At 37.9% G+C, this 17,231-nt stretch overlaps 1 protein-coding gene across 2 annotated transcripts in view; it reads right to left on the bottom strand.

The window, feature by feature from the left end:
• Positions 1–11,115: 11,115 nt before the first annotated feature.
• The window catches only part of COPRS (coordinator of PRMT5 and differentiation stimulator), a 13,700-nt gene continuing 7,584 nt past the window's right edge, over positions 11,116–17,231 (bottom strand). For both annotated transcript variants that reach the window (XM_042453665.1, XM_042453666.1), the window contains exons 3-4: positions 16,259–16,486; positions 11,116–13,247 (exon numbers count right to left, since the gene is read on the bottom strand). In XM_042453665.1, the coding sequence (XP_042309599.1) occupies positions 13,075–13,247; positions 16,259–16,486 (401 nt within the window). In that variant the 3' untranslated portion in view covers positions 11,116–13,074. The remainder of the gene's footprint in view (positions 13,248–16,258; positions 16,487–17,231) is intronic.

Here is a 17,231-nt window from a genome sequence, read left to right as displayed (position 1 = left end):
GAACACACAGATCTATGTGAAGTCGAAGGCTTTCATGGCTGGCATCCATGGTTTTTTGTGGGTTTTTCGGTCTATGTGGCCATGTTCTAGAAAATTTTCTTCTTGATGTTTTGCCAGCATCTGTGGCTGGCATATCTGTAGATGCCAGCCACAGATGCTGACGAAATGTCAAGAAGAAAATCTAGAACATGGCCACATAGCCCAAAAAACCCACAAACTACACAGATCTATCTTCCAACATCCATTACCAACCAGCATCTGCTACCTAATCCAATTGCTTCATTCTATCCAGTGTTAGGACTGGCTTTGCTCTGTGGGTAAGTTTCTAAGTGATAATAATTTTATTGAATTTACAATTAAAAATAAATCGCTTTCTTATAATCATTATTCATTATAAAAGACCATGTATGTATTACAGTTTACAACACAGAAAAATAAACATATATTCTACCAATACATCTGTCTTCTTGTCTTCCACGGCCCTTCTTCCGATGCGACTTCCTTCTATCCTGGGATGAAGATGAACTCCCTTTTTAGCAAATACTAATACAATCTTGCTCCGTCCTTTAAATATACAGCCGAGACAAAGAAATACCATACTAATAAAATTATGCATGTTAGACCACATACTTTAGCTATAATACCACCGCTCTATTTCTCTCTTAAATTAAATTAAAGTATCCCCCAACTTAAATCCTAGTTACATTATCATGCAAGCTCAAAACATGTACATTTCATTATCTTAACTGGTTTTTTCCCAAGTTAGTGTTTTAGTCAAGTTCGCTTCCCTTATTCCTGAATTAAATTTTGAAATCCAGCTTGATTGTGGGACTCTTTTCGTTCTATTAGCTCTTGAGGTATAACCAATAACAAAAAGGAAGATCAGGAAGTGGATTCTTCTAAGGCAATTTACCACCTGTACCTTGATGCCTAAATTAACAAAAGTAAAAATATAGTAATCCCTTCTTTTAAATATCAAAAAGATCCAATTTCAGATTCCATTCTTTTCCCCAGAAACATAGGACTTTCTTCCAGTCCTCTTTCATTCTTTTCTTACTAAATTTTTTTACATTACAGGAAATTGTGTCAAGTATCCTATAATCATTTATTTTTAACATCCAATTATCCCAAGTAGGGATTGTATTTGATTTCCACAATTTTGCAATCTCTACTCTGGCCGCGGTTACCATGTATAACACTACCCTCCAATAATGTTTCTCATTGTCAGTTTTAAGTATCGAAGTCATATTCAAAAGATACAGTTTTGGGTCCATAGGGAATTTAATTTCCAATATATTTTGTATTGACCTATGGACTTCTTTCCAAAAAAACCTGTATCAATTTGCATTTCCACCATATATGTACTAAATTGCCTTTTTCAAAGTTACATCTCCAACATTTACCATGCTCTAGTTTGTACATTTTCTTAATTCTCCAGGGTGTGTAATACCATCTGTTCATTATTTTCAGTAAGTTTTCTTTCGGTTCTTGGGCTATTGTAAAGTCTTGTGTTTTCTTCCAAGCATTTTGCCATTCATTTAAATTAATTGTCTTCCCTAGATCTTGAGCCCATTTGGGCATATACTCTTTGATTGCTTCCTGCTCTAATTTACGATTTAATATTAACTTATAAAGTTTAGATACTTTTTTCTTGTCGGGCTGCCAAAACAATTCATCCAATTCATTACGTTTCTCTTCTATTCCCGTCGTCCTACTATCCTCTAAGAACTTGTTTCTAATCTGATAATAATTAAACCAATTTAAGTCATGCCCCTCTTTCTTTAGCTCCTCCCTGGGTTTTATTACCATAATTCCTTGTTGATTTTCCTTTATGCAATCTTGATAAGTAAGCCACTTGTTCTTATCTCCTAATAGCCACCTACCAAAGAAGGCTTCCTGAGTTGACGTCCAAATAGGAATTTTAAAATAGAACATTTTTTTCAATTTCATCCAAGACTGCAATAAGGATTTTCTGATGGGATGATTGTTAAAGTCCTTGTTTTTTTCTAACTGATTATAACTTAGATACACATGCCATCCAAACCTGAGTTGTGTGCTTTCCATGCCTAATATTTCTTCATTATCTAGTTTCACCCAGTTCTGCAGCCACATTAAACTACATGCCCAAAAATATACTTGCAAATCAGGTAGTGCAAAACCCCCTTTTTCTTTTGAGTCTTTCAATATAGCACTTTTAATTCTAGGTCTTGCGCCTTTCCACAGAAATTTATTCAACTCCTTATCCCATTCTTTAAATTGGTCAGCTCTTATTACAATAGGTAAGTTCAAAAATAAGAATAAAAATTTCGGTAGTATGGTCATTTTTATAACTGCAATTCTTCCCAATAGGGAAAGGTTTAATCTGTTCCACCTACACATGCTTTCTTTAATTTCTTTCCATTTACTGCCATAATTGTTCTCATACAATTTTAAATTGTCTTTAGAGATTTTTATTCCCAAGTATCTCATTTGTTTTTCCACCTTAAAACCTGATTTCACTTCTAGTTGTTTTTCTTCCTCAATGGATAGATTTTTAGTAATCATTACTGTTTTTTCTTTGCTCACTTTTAACCCCGCCAATTCTCCAAACATATTCAATTCGTGTTTTAATGGTTCAATCCCTTGGAGGGGGTTTTCTAGGATTATCGCAACATCATCAGCAAACACTTTAGTCTTTACCTGCTGTCCCCTAATCCTTATCCCTTTCACATTTTTATTTTCATTAATTTTTCTAATCAGTACATCAATTGTCAAAATAAAAAGAAGTGGCGATATAGGGCAACCTTGCCTGACTCCTCTTTTTATATCAAATTCTAATGTTCTATCCTGGTTTACAATCAAAAAAGCCTTTTGTTTATTATAAATTTGGCGCATCGCAGAAATAAATTTTTGACCCATTTCTCTTTTTTCCAATACTTCAAATAAAAAATCCCATCTTAATTTATCGAATGCCTTCTCCATATCCAATGCAATCAACGCTACCTGTTTCTCATTATTCACTTGATAGAATTCCAGGCTGTTTATAATAGTTCTAATATTATTTCTTATTTGCCTACCGGGTAAAAACCCGTTCTGTTCGTTACCTATGATTGCGTTTAATATTTCTTTTAATCTCAGAGCCCAAATCATTGTGTAGATTTTTTAATCAACGTTTAAAAGACTAATGGGTCTATAGTTTGCCATACATGTACCGTCCTTATCTTCTTTAGGAATGAGTGTAATACAAGCCTGTTCCCATGACTGTGGTATGCCCTCTAATTCTACAGTTATATAATTTAACAAGAGGGTCAAGCAGTTCTGTTTTAAATGTTTTATAATACAATGCCGAAAAACCATCCACACCTGGGGTTTTCCCTTCTTTAAGCAGTGAAATGGCTTTTAAAACCTCTTGCTTGGAGATTTTTGCTTCCAAGCTCATTTTGTGTTCTTGGGATAATTTTTCCACTATCTTAGGGTCCAGATATCTATTAACCTTTTCTTTTATATTTCCTCTTTCTCCTTCCTGATCGTATGATTCATAGTATCCTCGAAACAATTTTAACAAATCTTCTTGTTTAGTATATGTTCTCCCGTCCACATTTAACTTCACTATCCTTTTCTTTTCTTTGTGACCCTCTAATTTCTTAGCCAGCCATCTACTCTGTGAGTAAGTTTCAGTAAATCTCATGGCTGGGAAATATCACTATGGGAATGCCACATTGGGCCCTGTAGCAGCTATACCCAAGGAAAATAATTAATAAAGTGCCACACAGACAAACTGGAGATTTGCAGCTGCCATGTTTGAGGAAGTACTACAAAATGTGATTCCACCCAAAATTTTCACACAACAACAGCAAATGCAAGCCCACTATGTCCCAAAGCCTAAGAAACACTTCTGTTCAGGGCCAGCAGGACTGAACAATCATTGCCAAGAAGTGCGATGTGCTCAAGGATATGTGCCTTGGACATGAGACTTTGTCATCTGTATTTTCTCATCCCCAAACAAAGTGGTAGTGTTCAGAAACACTATTGTTAACCTAAACTTCATAATCAAAGGGGTGTAGGTTTAGGATTTTAGATTCATCTGGCCCAGGATATCCTCTGGAGAAGTAATGCTGATTTATAGCTGTGCACCTGCTTGAGAAAGGCTATGCTTATGCAGATGGATATTTCTAGACCTTCCTCCTGCAGCATGGCCCTTGGCAATCTACTCTCTCCGGTGCTATTTTAATGCTGTGTGAACCATTTGGGACACCCACCCTCCACACATTTCTCAAGTAACTACAGTGAGCTAATAATATTAACAGCGAGACTCTCTTGATTCTTGGTTAGCTTAAACTCCTACTTCTGTATGCAAGGCATTTCTGTTCTCAGTGCTGCTGTCTAGGAATGTGTTCTCTATCATCTCTTTGGTTGAGCTCCCCCACACGCACACACATGGATTTTTACAGAATGGTTGCCAATGCATACCAGCTTCTTAATCACAGCCCAAACTATGGAAAACAGAATTAGCAAGCCTTAAAACATTACTGGGTCTAAAATGAATAAGCATATGCAGGCAGAGCTGGGCAGCTATACATCTTGCATTAACACAGAAGACATTGTCCTTTTAAAGGACTGACTAGGTCTGTAAGAAAGGAAAACAGGGGCCTTAAAGCTGTCCATCAGCTTTTAGCATCCGGACAACAGACTGAGCAGTCACAAAGGTCATCTGGACCCTTTCCTAATCCAGTAATTTACATTGTATTTCTATTTTAAATGGCTATATTTATTTATAATTTGTATCTTGCTGGAGTGTAAGCAGCAGGTGGCAAGTGGGGCTCAATGGAAACCCTTCTGCGCTCACTCTGGGCGTCTCAACAATCAGCTATATGGCAGCTAACAAATTTGGGCTGGATGGTGAAAGGCTTAACACACTGTCCAACCAGATTCTTTCCAATTTGTCCTGACTTCTGTCCACTAAAGACTGAAGAGCATCCTCTTCCCATCCCTCTGTGTGTATGTTTGTGTGAAACCACAATGGCAACTCTTGATTCTTCCACTCTCTCATTTTTTTTAATGGCTCTCAATGATAATTCCTGATTCCTTTATGGGCTGCTTTTTAAAAATGGCCCTCAAACATGACAACTCCTGAAGAACAGTTGCAAAATGCAAAGTAGCCTTAAACATAATAAACAAAATAAATACCACTGAGTGGTTTGTTGTGATTGTGCTTGAGCATTGGACTATGACTCTGGAGGCCTGGGGTTTGAATCTCTGCTCAGTAATGGAAACTCACTGGGTGACACTCCTCCTTAATTTCTAAGTAAGGATCAGGATAAGGATCCTCAGGGTACTTTTCCTTTTTTCTTAGTTACACTTACCTCCAGTGCCTGAGTGTGTTACATTTCCAGACTACAACTCCACGATTCCTCAAGATAGTATAGCCATGTAATTTTTCCAGACTCTGCTTCTACTCTGCTTTTCTGCCAAAGAGCACACAGTAGAGTATGTGGCTCTCTTCCTGCACTATCGTATCCTCAAAACAACCCTATGAAGTAGTTCAACCCAACATCATGACTGTTCCAGGCTTAACCACTGAATTTTTGTAGTTTAGTGGAGACTTGAATCTGGATCTTCCAAACCTTGGCCTAACACGCTGAACACTACACCACATTGTCTTTCCAAACATGAAGATATATTGCTCCATGTCTATTTCTTTACAGCTGAGTAGGAGAAGTGCAACCATCAGTTAGTCCGCAGAGGTGGACTTGGGAGCACAAATTTCAGGCAATTTTCAGCCCAAAACCATATTTAAAACACTCCAATATAAGGAGAAATTATGCTGCCTACCGTCCAACACCTCCCACAATCTCCCACTCCTCCATACTATCTTTTTAGCCAGACCCAAAATGGCAAGCAGAAGTCGGATGTCACTTCCAATGTGCCCAGAAACAATGGTGCACTCCATGGGAGGGAGAGTTTGGAGTAAAACTTGTTCCCTACTTCTGTTATTTAAAGGCAGGCACACAGAGTGGCTCTGAATATGAGGAATGATGCTAATTTTGCATAAGCAAGACATTTGTAAGCAATTTAAATGCCCACTCCCCATCCTTATACTGCTAGTAAAATGTCTGTAGTGTTAGAATAAATGTTATGGAATTTTTTAAATTAAAACCTGAAGTAGTGTTAAAGTAACCAAAATTCATTCATAACAATGTAGCTGGCATGCAATGGATTTTTAAATGACCTGTAGTGCTGGAAACTATAGTTTTTCTCCTTAAACCCCTTTTACAAAGAACTACCTAGAAATGCCAACACATTTAAAAGAAAGCCTCTTTTGCAGACATCCAGTGGGCTATGATTTTGAATAGGAAGCCAGCCTGGGATAAAAAGGCATTCCTTTTAGGAGCAAGGGGAAGCTTAGCTTTATCTAATAAATATAATACAAAAAGCTGGTGTGGGAGAAAATGACAGTAGCTGATGGATTAGCACTATGTATGCAAGATATCTCTTTTTGTGTGCCTCAATCTGGATTGACACCTGCCCAGACTAGCTGTAGAAAAGAGAGCTTCCAAGTTGCACTACGGGAATTAAACTTTACATAAGCAGCTCTGAAGAAGAGTTCTGTTAGGCCTGTTACAGACTGCCAAAATAAAGCTGCTTCGGGTCTCTTTGGAGGTATGCTGTTTAAATGATGCATGCACCCTAAGAATCCGGAAACTGCACCAAAGCTGCACTCCAGTGCTTAGGAATGGAGTGTGGCTTTGGTGCGACCTCTGGACTTTTAGGACACATGCATCATTTAAATAGCATACCTCCAAAGAGACCCGAAGCAGCTTTATTTTGGCAGTCTGTAACAGGCCTAAGTTTCATTGTTAGCCACTTCTTCTTTTTCTTCAAAACTAAGGAAAGGGGCTTGCCATTTTACTTCTCTTTGATTGGCTAGTTCTAGTATCTTAAGCACTAGTTGTTCCAAGTGAAGAATTTATATTCCATGTCTTCTGAGAATTTTGCCAATGACTACTAAAGTCTGCCCCCTTGTGTCCAATTCTCTTTAAGCAATGGCATAATCTCTAGCAACATTTCTAATTTTATTTATTATCAAAACACAAACAATCAGAGACAACATAAAAGAAAACACATAGACACAAAATCATACCAGGCAGACATCCACATCACTACTTATCAAAAAAACATTAAACATCATTACTAGTCTAGAAACACTTAGCCTAACATTATTCATTCCTTCCTGTTTTTGGTGAGATTTCAGAGAGTGATAATATAAATATACCTTTTATTTCATCTATTCTATTTGATTTTCTATGTACCTCTATCTTGTATATACAATGATTCTTTAAAGACTGATGCTTTACATGGTTATTCTCTTCAACTGAATTATAGGAATTGTTGAGTGTATAGCACTGTCGTTATTATTAATTATTATTTATTAACCTTTATTTATGAAGTGCTGTAAATTTACACAGGTATCATTATAAATCTTACAAATTCCTACCTATATAAAACAGGTGTAATTATTTATTCTAATCTCATGGGTATAAACGGGTCTGGGTTCTCTATATCTAATCTTTTCTTATGCTGATTTTAGATAATTGTACAGCATGCCCCAGTCTTTATTAATTTTTTCAACTGGAGTATCTCTTAAATGTAGTGTTAATTTGTTGCATTCCATACAATTGTAGAGTTTTATTTTCCAGTCCTGAATATCAGGTATCGCCATCTCCTTCCACCTTCAGTATAAAATCCTGGCTGATGAAATCATGTAATATAAGATTTTCTCAAATTCCTTTTTCATGTTTTTTGTCTGTCATTCCCAAGAGGAGGATTTTGGGGTCTTTCTTCAATTTTATCTGCAAAATTTCTGTAATGGAGTTGAGAATGGCTGACTAATATTTATTGGCTTTTTCACAGGTCCACCACCATAGCAACATTTCTAAATGAAGCTTGCAAAACAAGTTTTAATCAGTAAAGCTTTAGTGGATTAATCAACTAGCATCTGCTTGGTTAGCCCACAGGGCTAAAAGAAGAGTGCACCATTTTGAATGTTCCAGCTATTTTGGTCTACATGAATTAGTGTGACATAGAATGGAAAACATCAGGGATGATTAAAAATGCCCTTTCCTTCTAAAAAATGTGTGGCAGGTACTATCCTTTTTAACTTAAATTATATTTTCAGCAATAGTTCCAATAGCCATTGATACTGATAATTGTCATATTTACAGAGTGATCCTATGGTGGTGGGGAAGAAAAGAAAATGTGTGATAGTTAGTCTTGAAAACTGAAACAGTAATTGATTGATTAAAATATAATTAATTAATTGGTCACTACTTATGCTTTAAACTATATTTCAGCCCTGATTATGACTGCAAGTTACACAGATCCAGTACGCTACAGATCACATGTAGTGACACTTATTCTAGATTGCTGTAGTAGACCTAAAGAATCGCTATACTTGAACCGAATTGTCCGAAAGGAAAATGTCCTGCCTGTTTGTTAGGAAATTTGATTGCATTTCTCAAGGACTGAAAAGGGAGAGAGGCTTTCTCATTACTAAATATGTCCAGAGTCCATTTTGTGATATACCTGCTGCCTTTACAGCTCCAATATTAACTTTGTGTTTGATGTTCATATCATCTTTAGGACTCATTTTGGGATTTTGTGGATTTATTTCCAAAGGTATATAACACATTCTGGTAGGGTTTCTTCACTCTCCAGTTATTAATTCTCTGTTTCAGTATTTGATTGCTGTCTTATCATAGATGTTTCTGAAATGTTTCTCTCTTGTTTTTAATGTATAATTTTAGTTATTGTGACTTTAACCCACTGTGAGCACAGGAGTACTCCCAGGTCTGAAAAGGCCTACATGACTGGATGATCTGAGCACACAGGATGCGGCTCAAATGGGAAAGTTGATCTTTGAAGAAGAAATAATGCTTCAGATTGCAACAACATCAAAAGAAAATCTTCTGCATATTTATTTTAACTTAAAATCTGTGTTGTAAAAAAGAAGGTCCAGCCAAAGAATTCAGAAAGAAGCCTAGGTATGTACAAAACCAGAGGGTAGACATTTAAAAAGTAAACAGAGTAGACCCAGTGGCGGATGTAACAAAACATGAGACAGAAATAGACTGAGGCAATCAATCCATTAGAGGAGAAAGTGGAAAAAGTAACAGCAACAGAATTAAGCCCAGAATGGCATCACTCTCAGCTTTTTAACAGAATGAATGGCCCAGATCTCACCTGCTTTCTCCTCATCTACTCCCAGATCTATGTCCTTTCCATTCATATTTTGTGCTTAAATCTCTCTCTTTCTCTGCCTGTTGGACTGTCTTCTGATCCTGTCTATATGACTTGTGCTCAGCATTCCACTGCCATGAGGAATATAAAAGGAAAATTTGCTGCAAAGTGATCAATTTCTCCAATCGCAAATTCAGCATATTCAGACTTATTGGCAAGTTGCTGCAACCACCAGCTACAAGAACAAGCTGACTGTATTAAATCAATCTATATCCTGTGTAGAAGGTGATGGAAATCAACATTGCTCAACAAGGATGAGGCTAAACTCGCTCCTGGGATTTACTCCAGGGATTACTGGAATTATTGATCCATGAGACTACTGCAAAGGGTTGTTACTATATCAAAATCTCCAGCAGTAAAATGCCAACAATAAAGCAAACTACAAACAGCAGCATGGCCTAGTTTGCATTAGGGGGCCACCTGTTGCTTGAGGATGATCCATGAAAACCTTAAAAGATCACTATTAAAAACTGCTGCATATTTCCACATATGTTCTGCAAGTAATTATTCTGACATGGTCCAGACTCTCCTAGCTCATCCACAAGAACATGTCCTGTGAGCAGCTGATATATGCAGAAGTCAGATCCTATTGCTGTTTCTGACCCCTGAAAGAGGAGCAAAGCAAAATTTAAGAGTAACTTCATGTTACAAGTGTTAATTTTCAAACAAAATAACCATTTAGGTTATTTCTTTCTGAAGAGGAGCCATGGGTCCTTAGCCCATTCCACTTCAGCTACCTTCCATTCAAAATCACCACTCAGTGGTCTGGAAGCAATATTTACAAACAAGTGGGGGAGGAATCTGGTACAGAAGAAAAGTAGCTGGAAACATGTGGGTGAGTCAGGGAAAAACTAAATGGCAGGGAAGGGCTTAAGCATATACTGTAACTATAGCTGTTCCTACAAATGACATCCTCCCAAGTCTACTTTATTTAAGTAGTTCTTGGGAATTTGTTGTGCACATTTGTATGTAACATTTCTATTCCTCAACTCTATGCATTTTTATTTCCTTGAGTTTACACTGCATCTCTATCAGCTGATGGTGGCGTATACTAGGATTTGACTGGATTCAAGGGTCTGCCATGCCACTGTCTGAGCCCTGAAGGTATGAAAAAGTATGAGCTACTTGAGGGCCAGAGGCAGGGAGCTGGAGATAGAAAGCTAGAAAGTACTATTCTCTCTTGAGTTCTGAAAGGCAGAAGGCCATGCTCCTATTACTTACACCAGGCTTGGACAATCCAGAGGCTTCAAACTACCTACTGCAAGGGATGATCCGTGGTGTCCATTCCCCACATTCCCACATGTATCCTACCTGTGTGTGGAGTGGACATCCCATGGGAAACTGGTTGGATACTGCTTGTCTTCAAAATGCCAGACCACACAGCCTTTCAAACTAATCCTGCAAACTAGGCTGCCCTCCAATTTTTAACCAGCAAGTGCAGGATGCATTCAGCAAATTGTGTTTCATCAGTTTATAGCAATGACATCTGCTACTTGGGAGAATGGGACATAAACTAGTGTAAGTCACAGAACTAGAACGTAGTAGTTATAAAGAGACAGGAATCAAGGAACGACTAATTCCCTACCAGTTAGTCTGAGCCCTTGGATATAAGACAAAGGACAAAGATTTAACTCTCTCTCAGCCCATGAAATAAGACAGACCAATAAATAATTCTGTTTTCAAATATGCCAGATGAAGATAAGTGGCAATTAACCTGGGCCAAAAACTGCGTGTTGGACTAGGACTCAAATCCCACTTGGCCATAGAAACTTATTGGGTGATCTTGGGCAAATTATATACTCTCAGCCCCAAAGGAAGACAATGGTAACTCCTCTCTGAACAAATCTTCCCAAGAAAACCCAATGACAGAGTTGCCTTAGGGTCACCTTAAGTTGGAAACAACTTGAAAGCATACAACTATAACAACAACAAAAATAGAATTGAAAAATAAACTTTACCAAAATTTTTTACTCTGATTAAAAGATAAAGGTTTCCCCTTGACATGAATGCCTAGTCATAACCAAGGGGTGGGTTGGTGCACTCATCTCCATTACTAAGCCTAAGAGCCAATATTGTAAATAATAGAAATAAAACATGCAAGTTTCAAAAACTCATTTCTTTAAACTAGTTCTTTGAAGTAGCATACTTTCATTTTTAACAACTTATGGGCCCAATAAAGCACCATTTCAATGTTATCTGATCAGAACTGACATTGTTCCTGATAACTATATTACTTGGCTATGTATGAGTGAACGTTTATTATTGAAGAAGCATGCCACAGATTAAGGGGTGGATGTCTCCTGCCCCCTACAGGCTGTATAGACAAAAAAAGCAGAGTCTCTGAAACTCATCCACAAAGTAGAGGACTAGCCTGTACTTGTACGTGCATGATATGCATTTTGACAAATGATCACGCTATCAAGCACTTTGAGAAATCATCACTATCAAGCATCAAAATGTAATTTATTCATCTGGGAAGGAAGCATTGACTTTTCTCCCAGGGGTGCAGGAGCATCAAATCATCTCAGTTCAGGCATTAAGGGTATGTGCTTCCAGAGCATCTCACACATGAACAAGTTACACAATAAATGAAACACACAAACAATGTAAAAAATATCAAACAGACTGTATTCTTCAGAAGTCACCCCATCAAGATCTATATCTCCAGCATGGTAGAGATCTCCAGTATATAATAAATAAATGCACACAAGAAACTGAACTGCAGAAGTCATGATGCTGAGTTTGTAGCACAGAAATAAATATGCAACAACACTATTCACCTTAAATAAACAAAAGTAAAATTGCATGGTTTATAAAAGAGGATAATGAGAAGCTTATCAATGGCAGTAACCACAACCATTAATTTAAAATAAACCCAAACCATTTGTAAGACCATTGAAACCTGCAGTTGTCCTCTCTCTAGTTCCGCAAACTTCCAGTTCTCCAGTTTCAAAAAATGTTATATACAATGCAATCATTCTTAAATACAAAATCTACAAATAGAAAATTGTATTTGTTGATTCCCAGATCAGTTTCATTGAGATATCCAGAAGTAACATTTCAGCCAGTGTTGAGAACAAACATAAGCATAAGTGCTAAAGAACAAGACAGAACCTGCATACAGCCTGAATATAATACAAACATATTGAATATAAATATGTTCATAAATAAAGCATATAAATATGGGGAAAAGACAATACTGATCAATAAAAAAAGATTAGAATGCCAGAGGCTCATTCACTCTACATAATTATAGCACTCTATTCCTCTTTAACTGTTATGGCGACATCCAATGGAAGCCCACGTCTTGCAGTTTAATCAGAGGCACTGGAGTTCTCTGGCTTAGAATTCTAAAGGCCCATCCACCAACCTCAAATTCTGGGACTCCACAGAATTGAACCATGTCAGTTAAAGTGGACTTATAATGCTATAATTACATTCTGTTAATGGGCCCCTACTCATGAATGACTTTTAGGAAATGGTTTTTTAATTTTATTTTTATTTATTTTTTTGGATTATGAAAATCTGAACACTTGAAATTAATGCCTTATAATTGCACACTCTGAAAGAGGTTTTGTATCATAATAGAACTCTACAAGGAATGTTGGCTTGTTATATTTTTGTATTCTTAATAACATTACAACACTATATTTCTAATATTTAATTCAATGTATGCCTTGTGCCATATTTAGGCTGTGTGCAGCTTCCTACTTTTGGTTCTTAGCACTTCTTGCATTTATATTTACATCCCTGTTTAGAACCATTCTTCTTTGTTGATATGCCAATCCTGAAAATGCCTCAGTCAACAGCATCATCAAACTGACCATCAACCAGCACAGCCTCTACCTGCTTCAAAGTCAGCGGTGCTACATGGTGCAAGCTGGGATCATAAAAAGGCTGTCCTTGAACTGAACATGGTGCTGCTGGATCTTGATCCAAGAAATCTTCACTTTGGATAACATCATCAAAATCTAAACAGATAATTAAGGAATGGGTTTAAGCCAACATAGTATTTTATTATTTTTGACATATCTGGTTGTCTTCATTAGATCATTAGATCTCAGCTGTAATTGAAAACATCCATGCTAAGGAATAAGGACCCACAGTGTAGCAAATTATTTGCATTCCTTAAGAATAAACAAGCTGAAATACAAGTGGTAATGCATGATTTACCAAGGACAAGTTAACCACTCATTTGAGTATGTTGGCAGGTATTTCCTTTGCATTATTGTGATTAGTAAGCTAATACATAAACCTACTCAATATTAATTCTTAGAAAATATAACAGTTCATGTTCATCTGGAAATTCAGTTGATGCAACCTCAGTCCAAATACGTTAAAGGACTCTTAAAGAAGAGAGCTTATAATGATCTGTCATGGATGATGAAATCTGGGTCTGAGTCAGGGCTGAGTAAAATAATACTGCCAGTGACTTCATTATTTCCAACTTTGAGACGTATGCAACCCTCGCTTTCCTTTTCTGTGGCAACATGTATTATTGTCTATCCACCAGCACAACATAATTTTTTTGACACTTGATAACTCATTCTTCTTTTTTACGTTATACAACATGTCATCAATAGTGCAGCATGTTATGTTAAAAACTAGCAGCTTACCAACTTTCTCTTTTGATTAAAAAAAATTCAGGAAGACTTCAAGACAAAGGACTTTCAAACAAGCCTGCAGTCCCACCCCAATTACACTAGTTTAAGAATGGAAGCATACAGGTTCACATTCACATAATTTCTTATCACACATTCCCACACACTACCGCTTTGGAAATCCATAGTTGTGTGATCTGTTTTCCACTTCACCAAACACTGTTTTCTAGAGGGAAGGGGTTTGACAAGCAATCATGGCTGCTAACTGCCTCCCGAAACTGGCTGCTGTGTGAATGTGCACACAGCAGCTGGCTTCAGGAAGATGTTGCTTGCCACAAACCTTGCAAGGATGAGAGGGAGAGACGAGCAGAGTCATGCCCAATTATATCACTCATATGACTGCCTGAGAAGGGACTGCAGCACAAAGGACCTATTGGCAATAATAGAATAGCAGCAAGACTGAGACCCTATTGCCCATCAGTGAAAAGATGCACTACAGAGATGAATGGGATGCAAGGCTGGAATATGACTAACAAGTGGCCAAATACACTTTTATCCTATTAAAATTCTGCTTTCCTAGCCTCCTACCATAAATTAGTATACAATTCTTCCCTCTCCCATGGTGTTTATTAAGATTTTCCTGTTGTTATAACATATAACAATGTTTGAGGAAGAAATAAAATTAAAATTTAGATAAAACCTTACAAGTTATTTAAAAAGGACACACTGGCGGGGTACAAACCGCCGCTTTGCGGTGCTTCCCCGCCGCCGCCATTTGCTCCGTGCGGGAGCCGCAGCAGCCAAACCGCGCGACTCCCGCGTGGAGCAAAAAAGAAGCTCCATTTCGGAGCTTTCTTGCGCGCCTCTATGACGGCGCGAGACGCCTGGCACGGACTCACGACGTCATAGGCGCCGCGACACGTCGGACGCTATGCGTCCAGTACGTAAAGAGGGCGGCGCCCATGTGAGGTGCGCCGCCATCTGTACGTATAGGAACTACTAGGTTAGGGGTGTCAAAGCACGCCCCTTCTAACCTAGTACGTATCCTATACGTACTATATGCGTGTGTATCCCGCCACTGTTAGAATCTTCTGGAAATAAGTATGGAATAATCATGTTACATCTCTGTTAAAACAATTACTGGAAACCTAGTTTTCTGTTTTCAACCCAGAGGTAAGAAGTTAAGAACAATATGGACCCCCCCCCCACTGGCCCTCAAAAAAAAGAAAAGAAAAGAAAAGAATCAAGAGATCTGGGGAAAGGCAAATCTCAAGACTTTTGCTTCCTGTGGTAAAAGACAAGATGGAACTCCTCCACACATCCATGTACAGAATTATGTCTGGAGTGTCCATTAAATCTTACTTTCACATTAGTAATGGTCCATCAACTTCTACTTCGTCCCTAGACACTGCTGAACTCCAGTGCTCACCCTCCCTGGTCACTGAACATGCTGACTGAGGGTGAAGGGAGCTGGAATCAAGCAACTTCTGAAGGGTTAGTTTCTCAGCTCCAGTTCTGTTAATCCATTGGCTCTCAAACAGTGAGGCGGGACCCCTTAACATGAGGGGACATGAGACTTGGGAGCCCTGATCCCCCCTCCTCCTCCTCCCAAACTTTTTTGTGTGTAAAATGTACATATGTATTGAATTAAATATTGGATTTACTTAAATAAAGTTGTTTTAATTTGAACAATGTTATTCTTCATAGAAAGTTAAAATATCAACATACATTAATGTGCAAATGAAAATACACACACTAAAAATCAAAGTATTTTTATTCATATGTTATGTTGGGAGGGGCAATGTCTGCATGTACATGTAAAGGGAGGTCCCAAGGGTAAAATCCCTGTATTAATCCCTTACATTCCTGTCCAGCAGCAGGGACTGAGCTCCACAGTTGGTCCTGGATAGCATCATACCTTCCAAGATTTCACAAATGAAAATAAAGATACCCTTGTGCAACTGAAAGGCCCCTATTTTCAGCTCTCTACTAGTAAGCTCTCTTTTACATTCTGAAGCATGACAGTTTAGAATCAGCTCTGCTCTGGGGCCTCCACAAACTACAATTCCCAGAATGCCATAGCATTGCATCAGGGCAGTTAAAGCAGCGTCAAATCGGATTATTTCTGCAGTGTGGATGCATCTTATATCACACAGAAAAACAATAATAGCAACAGTAGCAATTCCCTTTCTCTTTTTGGAGCATTCAGTTTTCTGTTTTCCTCAAATAAGGGAGCACTGCAGAGATATTTGCACTGGTGTGTTAAATGGCTGATCCAAGAGAAGCTACCTTTTTCACAAGGCACCTCCCCCTCCTAATCACCTGACTTTCTAACATTCAATTTAATAGAGAGAGAGAGAGAGATGGAGGTCTCCACCTACCATAAGGATTGTTAATGTTTTCTTTGTCTGCCAGCTCTTTATCCCAGTCCTCTTTCTCATACTGGAGAATAATTTTCATCTCAGGGAAAGTTGTACTAGTAGTGGGCACACTGTCATCTTCACCACATGATTCCCACTCCAAGTCTTCACTGTCTGACTTCAAATCTCCAAAGTCGTCAGAATCTTTTAAAGTGTCTGATGCTTTTTCCACCACACTTCCTGCCAGATCTAGAAAGAAAGTTCTTTTAAAATTGTGGGGGAGGGGGGAATCTGGAAAATGAGTGAGGAGTAAGATGGATTAATGCTATAAACAAACCCACCACTGTACAGAGTTTTTTTTTAAAAAAAAACTTGCATTCATCTTCAAGGCAATCTTTATAGTAGGAATGGGGAATATGTACACCATCTAGAGCCTAGATGTTATTGCACTCCAGCAGCCCACAGTGAAAAGGAAGGACTGATAAAGGTAGTCTAGCAACATTTAGAGAGCCATAGAATCAGTATCTCTGCTTTACATATACAGTATTTGAATATCATGACTTCAAACATGACCATTTTCTATTCTCAACATATAGCTCCTTCTTCCTTAATTTAGTAAGGGAAGCTTTCTGCATCTGCCATATTATGTTGATTTACCCCAGTTTCTCATATATACTATATTCTAGGCAAGGAAAAACAGGTGTTACATTCCTAGTGTACCAACAGTGCTCTCCTCTTTAACCCCATCATAGGAGACTTGAAATGTCAATACCCCTGTGAAAGAGCCTATAAAGGGGAGCTAATAAATGAACCATCAAGACACCTGCTTCTGGATCATTTGGGAGCTACACCTCCTGCACCACCATGTTCACAGGAACAATATATTCTCTATGGGGCAGGGGAACATTTATAAACCCAATATTCAAAAGCTAGCTATTCTTCCAACTCCCAGTTAATATTACCATTGAGGACTTGTGATAAAGCAGGCAATAAA

Source organism: Sceloporus undulatus, chromosome 2, assembly GCF_019175285.1.
Source record: "Sceloporus undulatus isolate JIND9_A2432 ecotype Alabama chromosome 2, SceUnd_v1.1, whole genome shotgun sequence".
NCBI classification, from domain to species: Eukaryota; Metazoa; Chordata; class Lepidosauria; order Squamata; family Phrynosomatidae; genus Sceloporus; species Sceloporus undulatus.
Note: the sequence above shows the minus strand (reverse complement) of the source record. Positions and strands in the feature narration are given on the sequence as shown.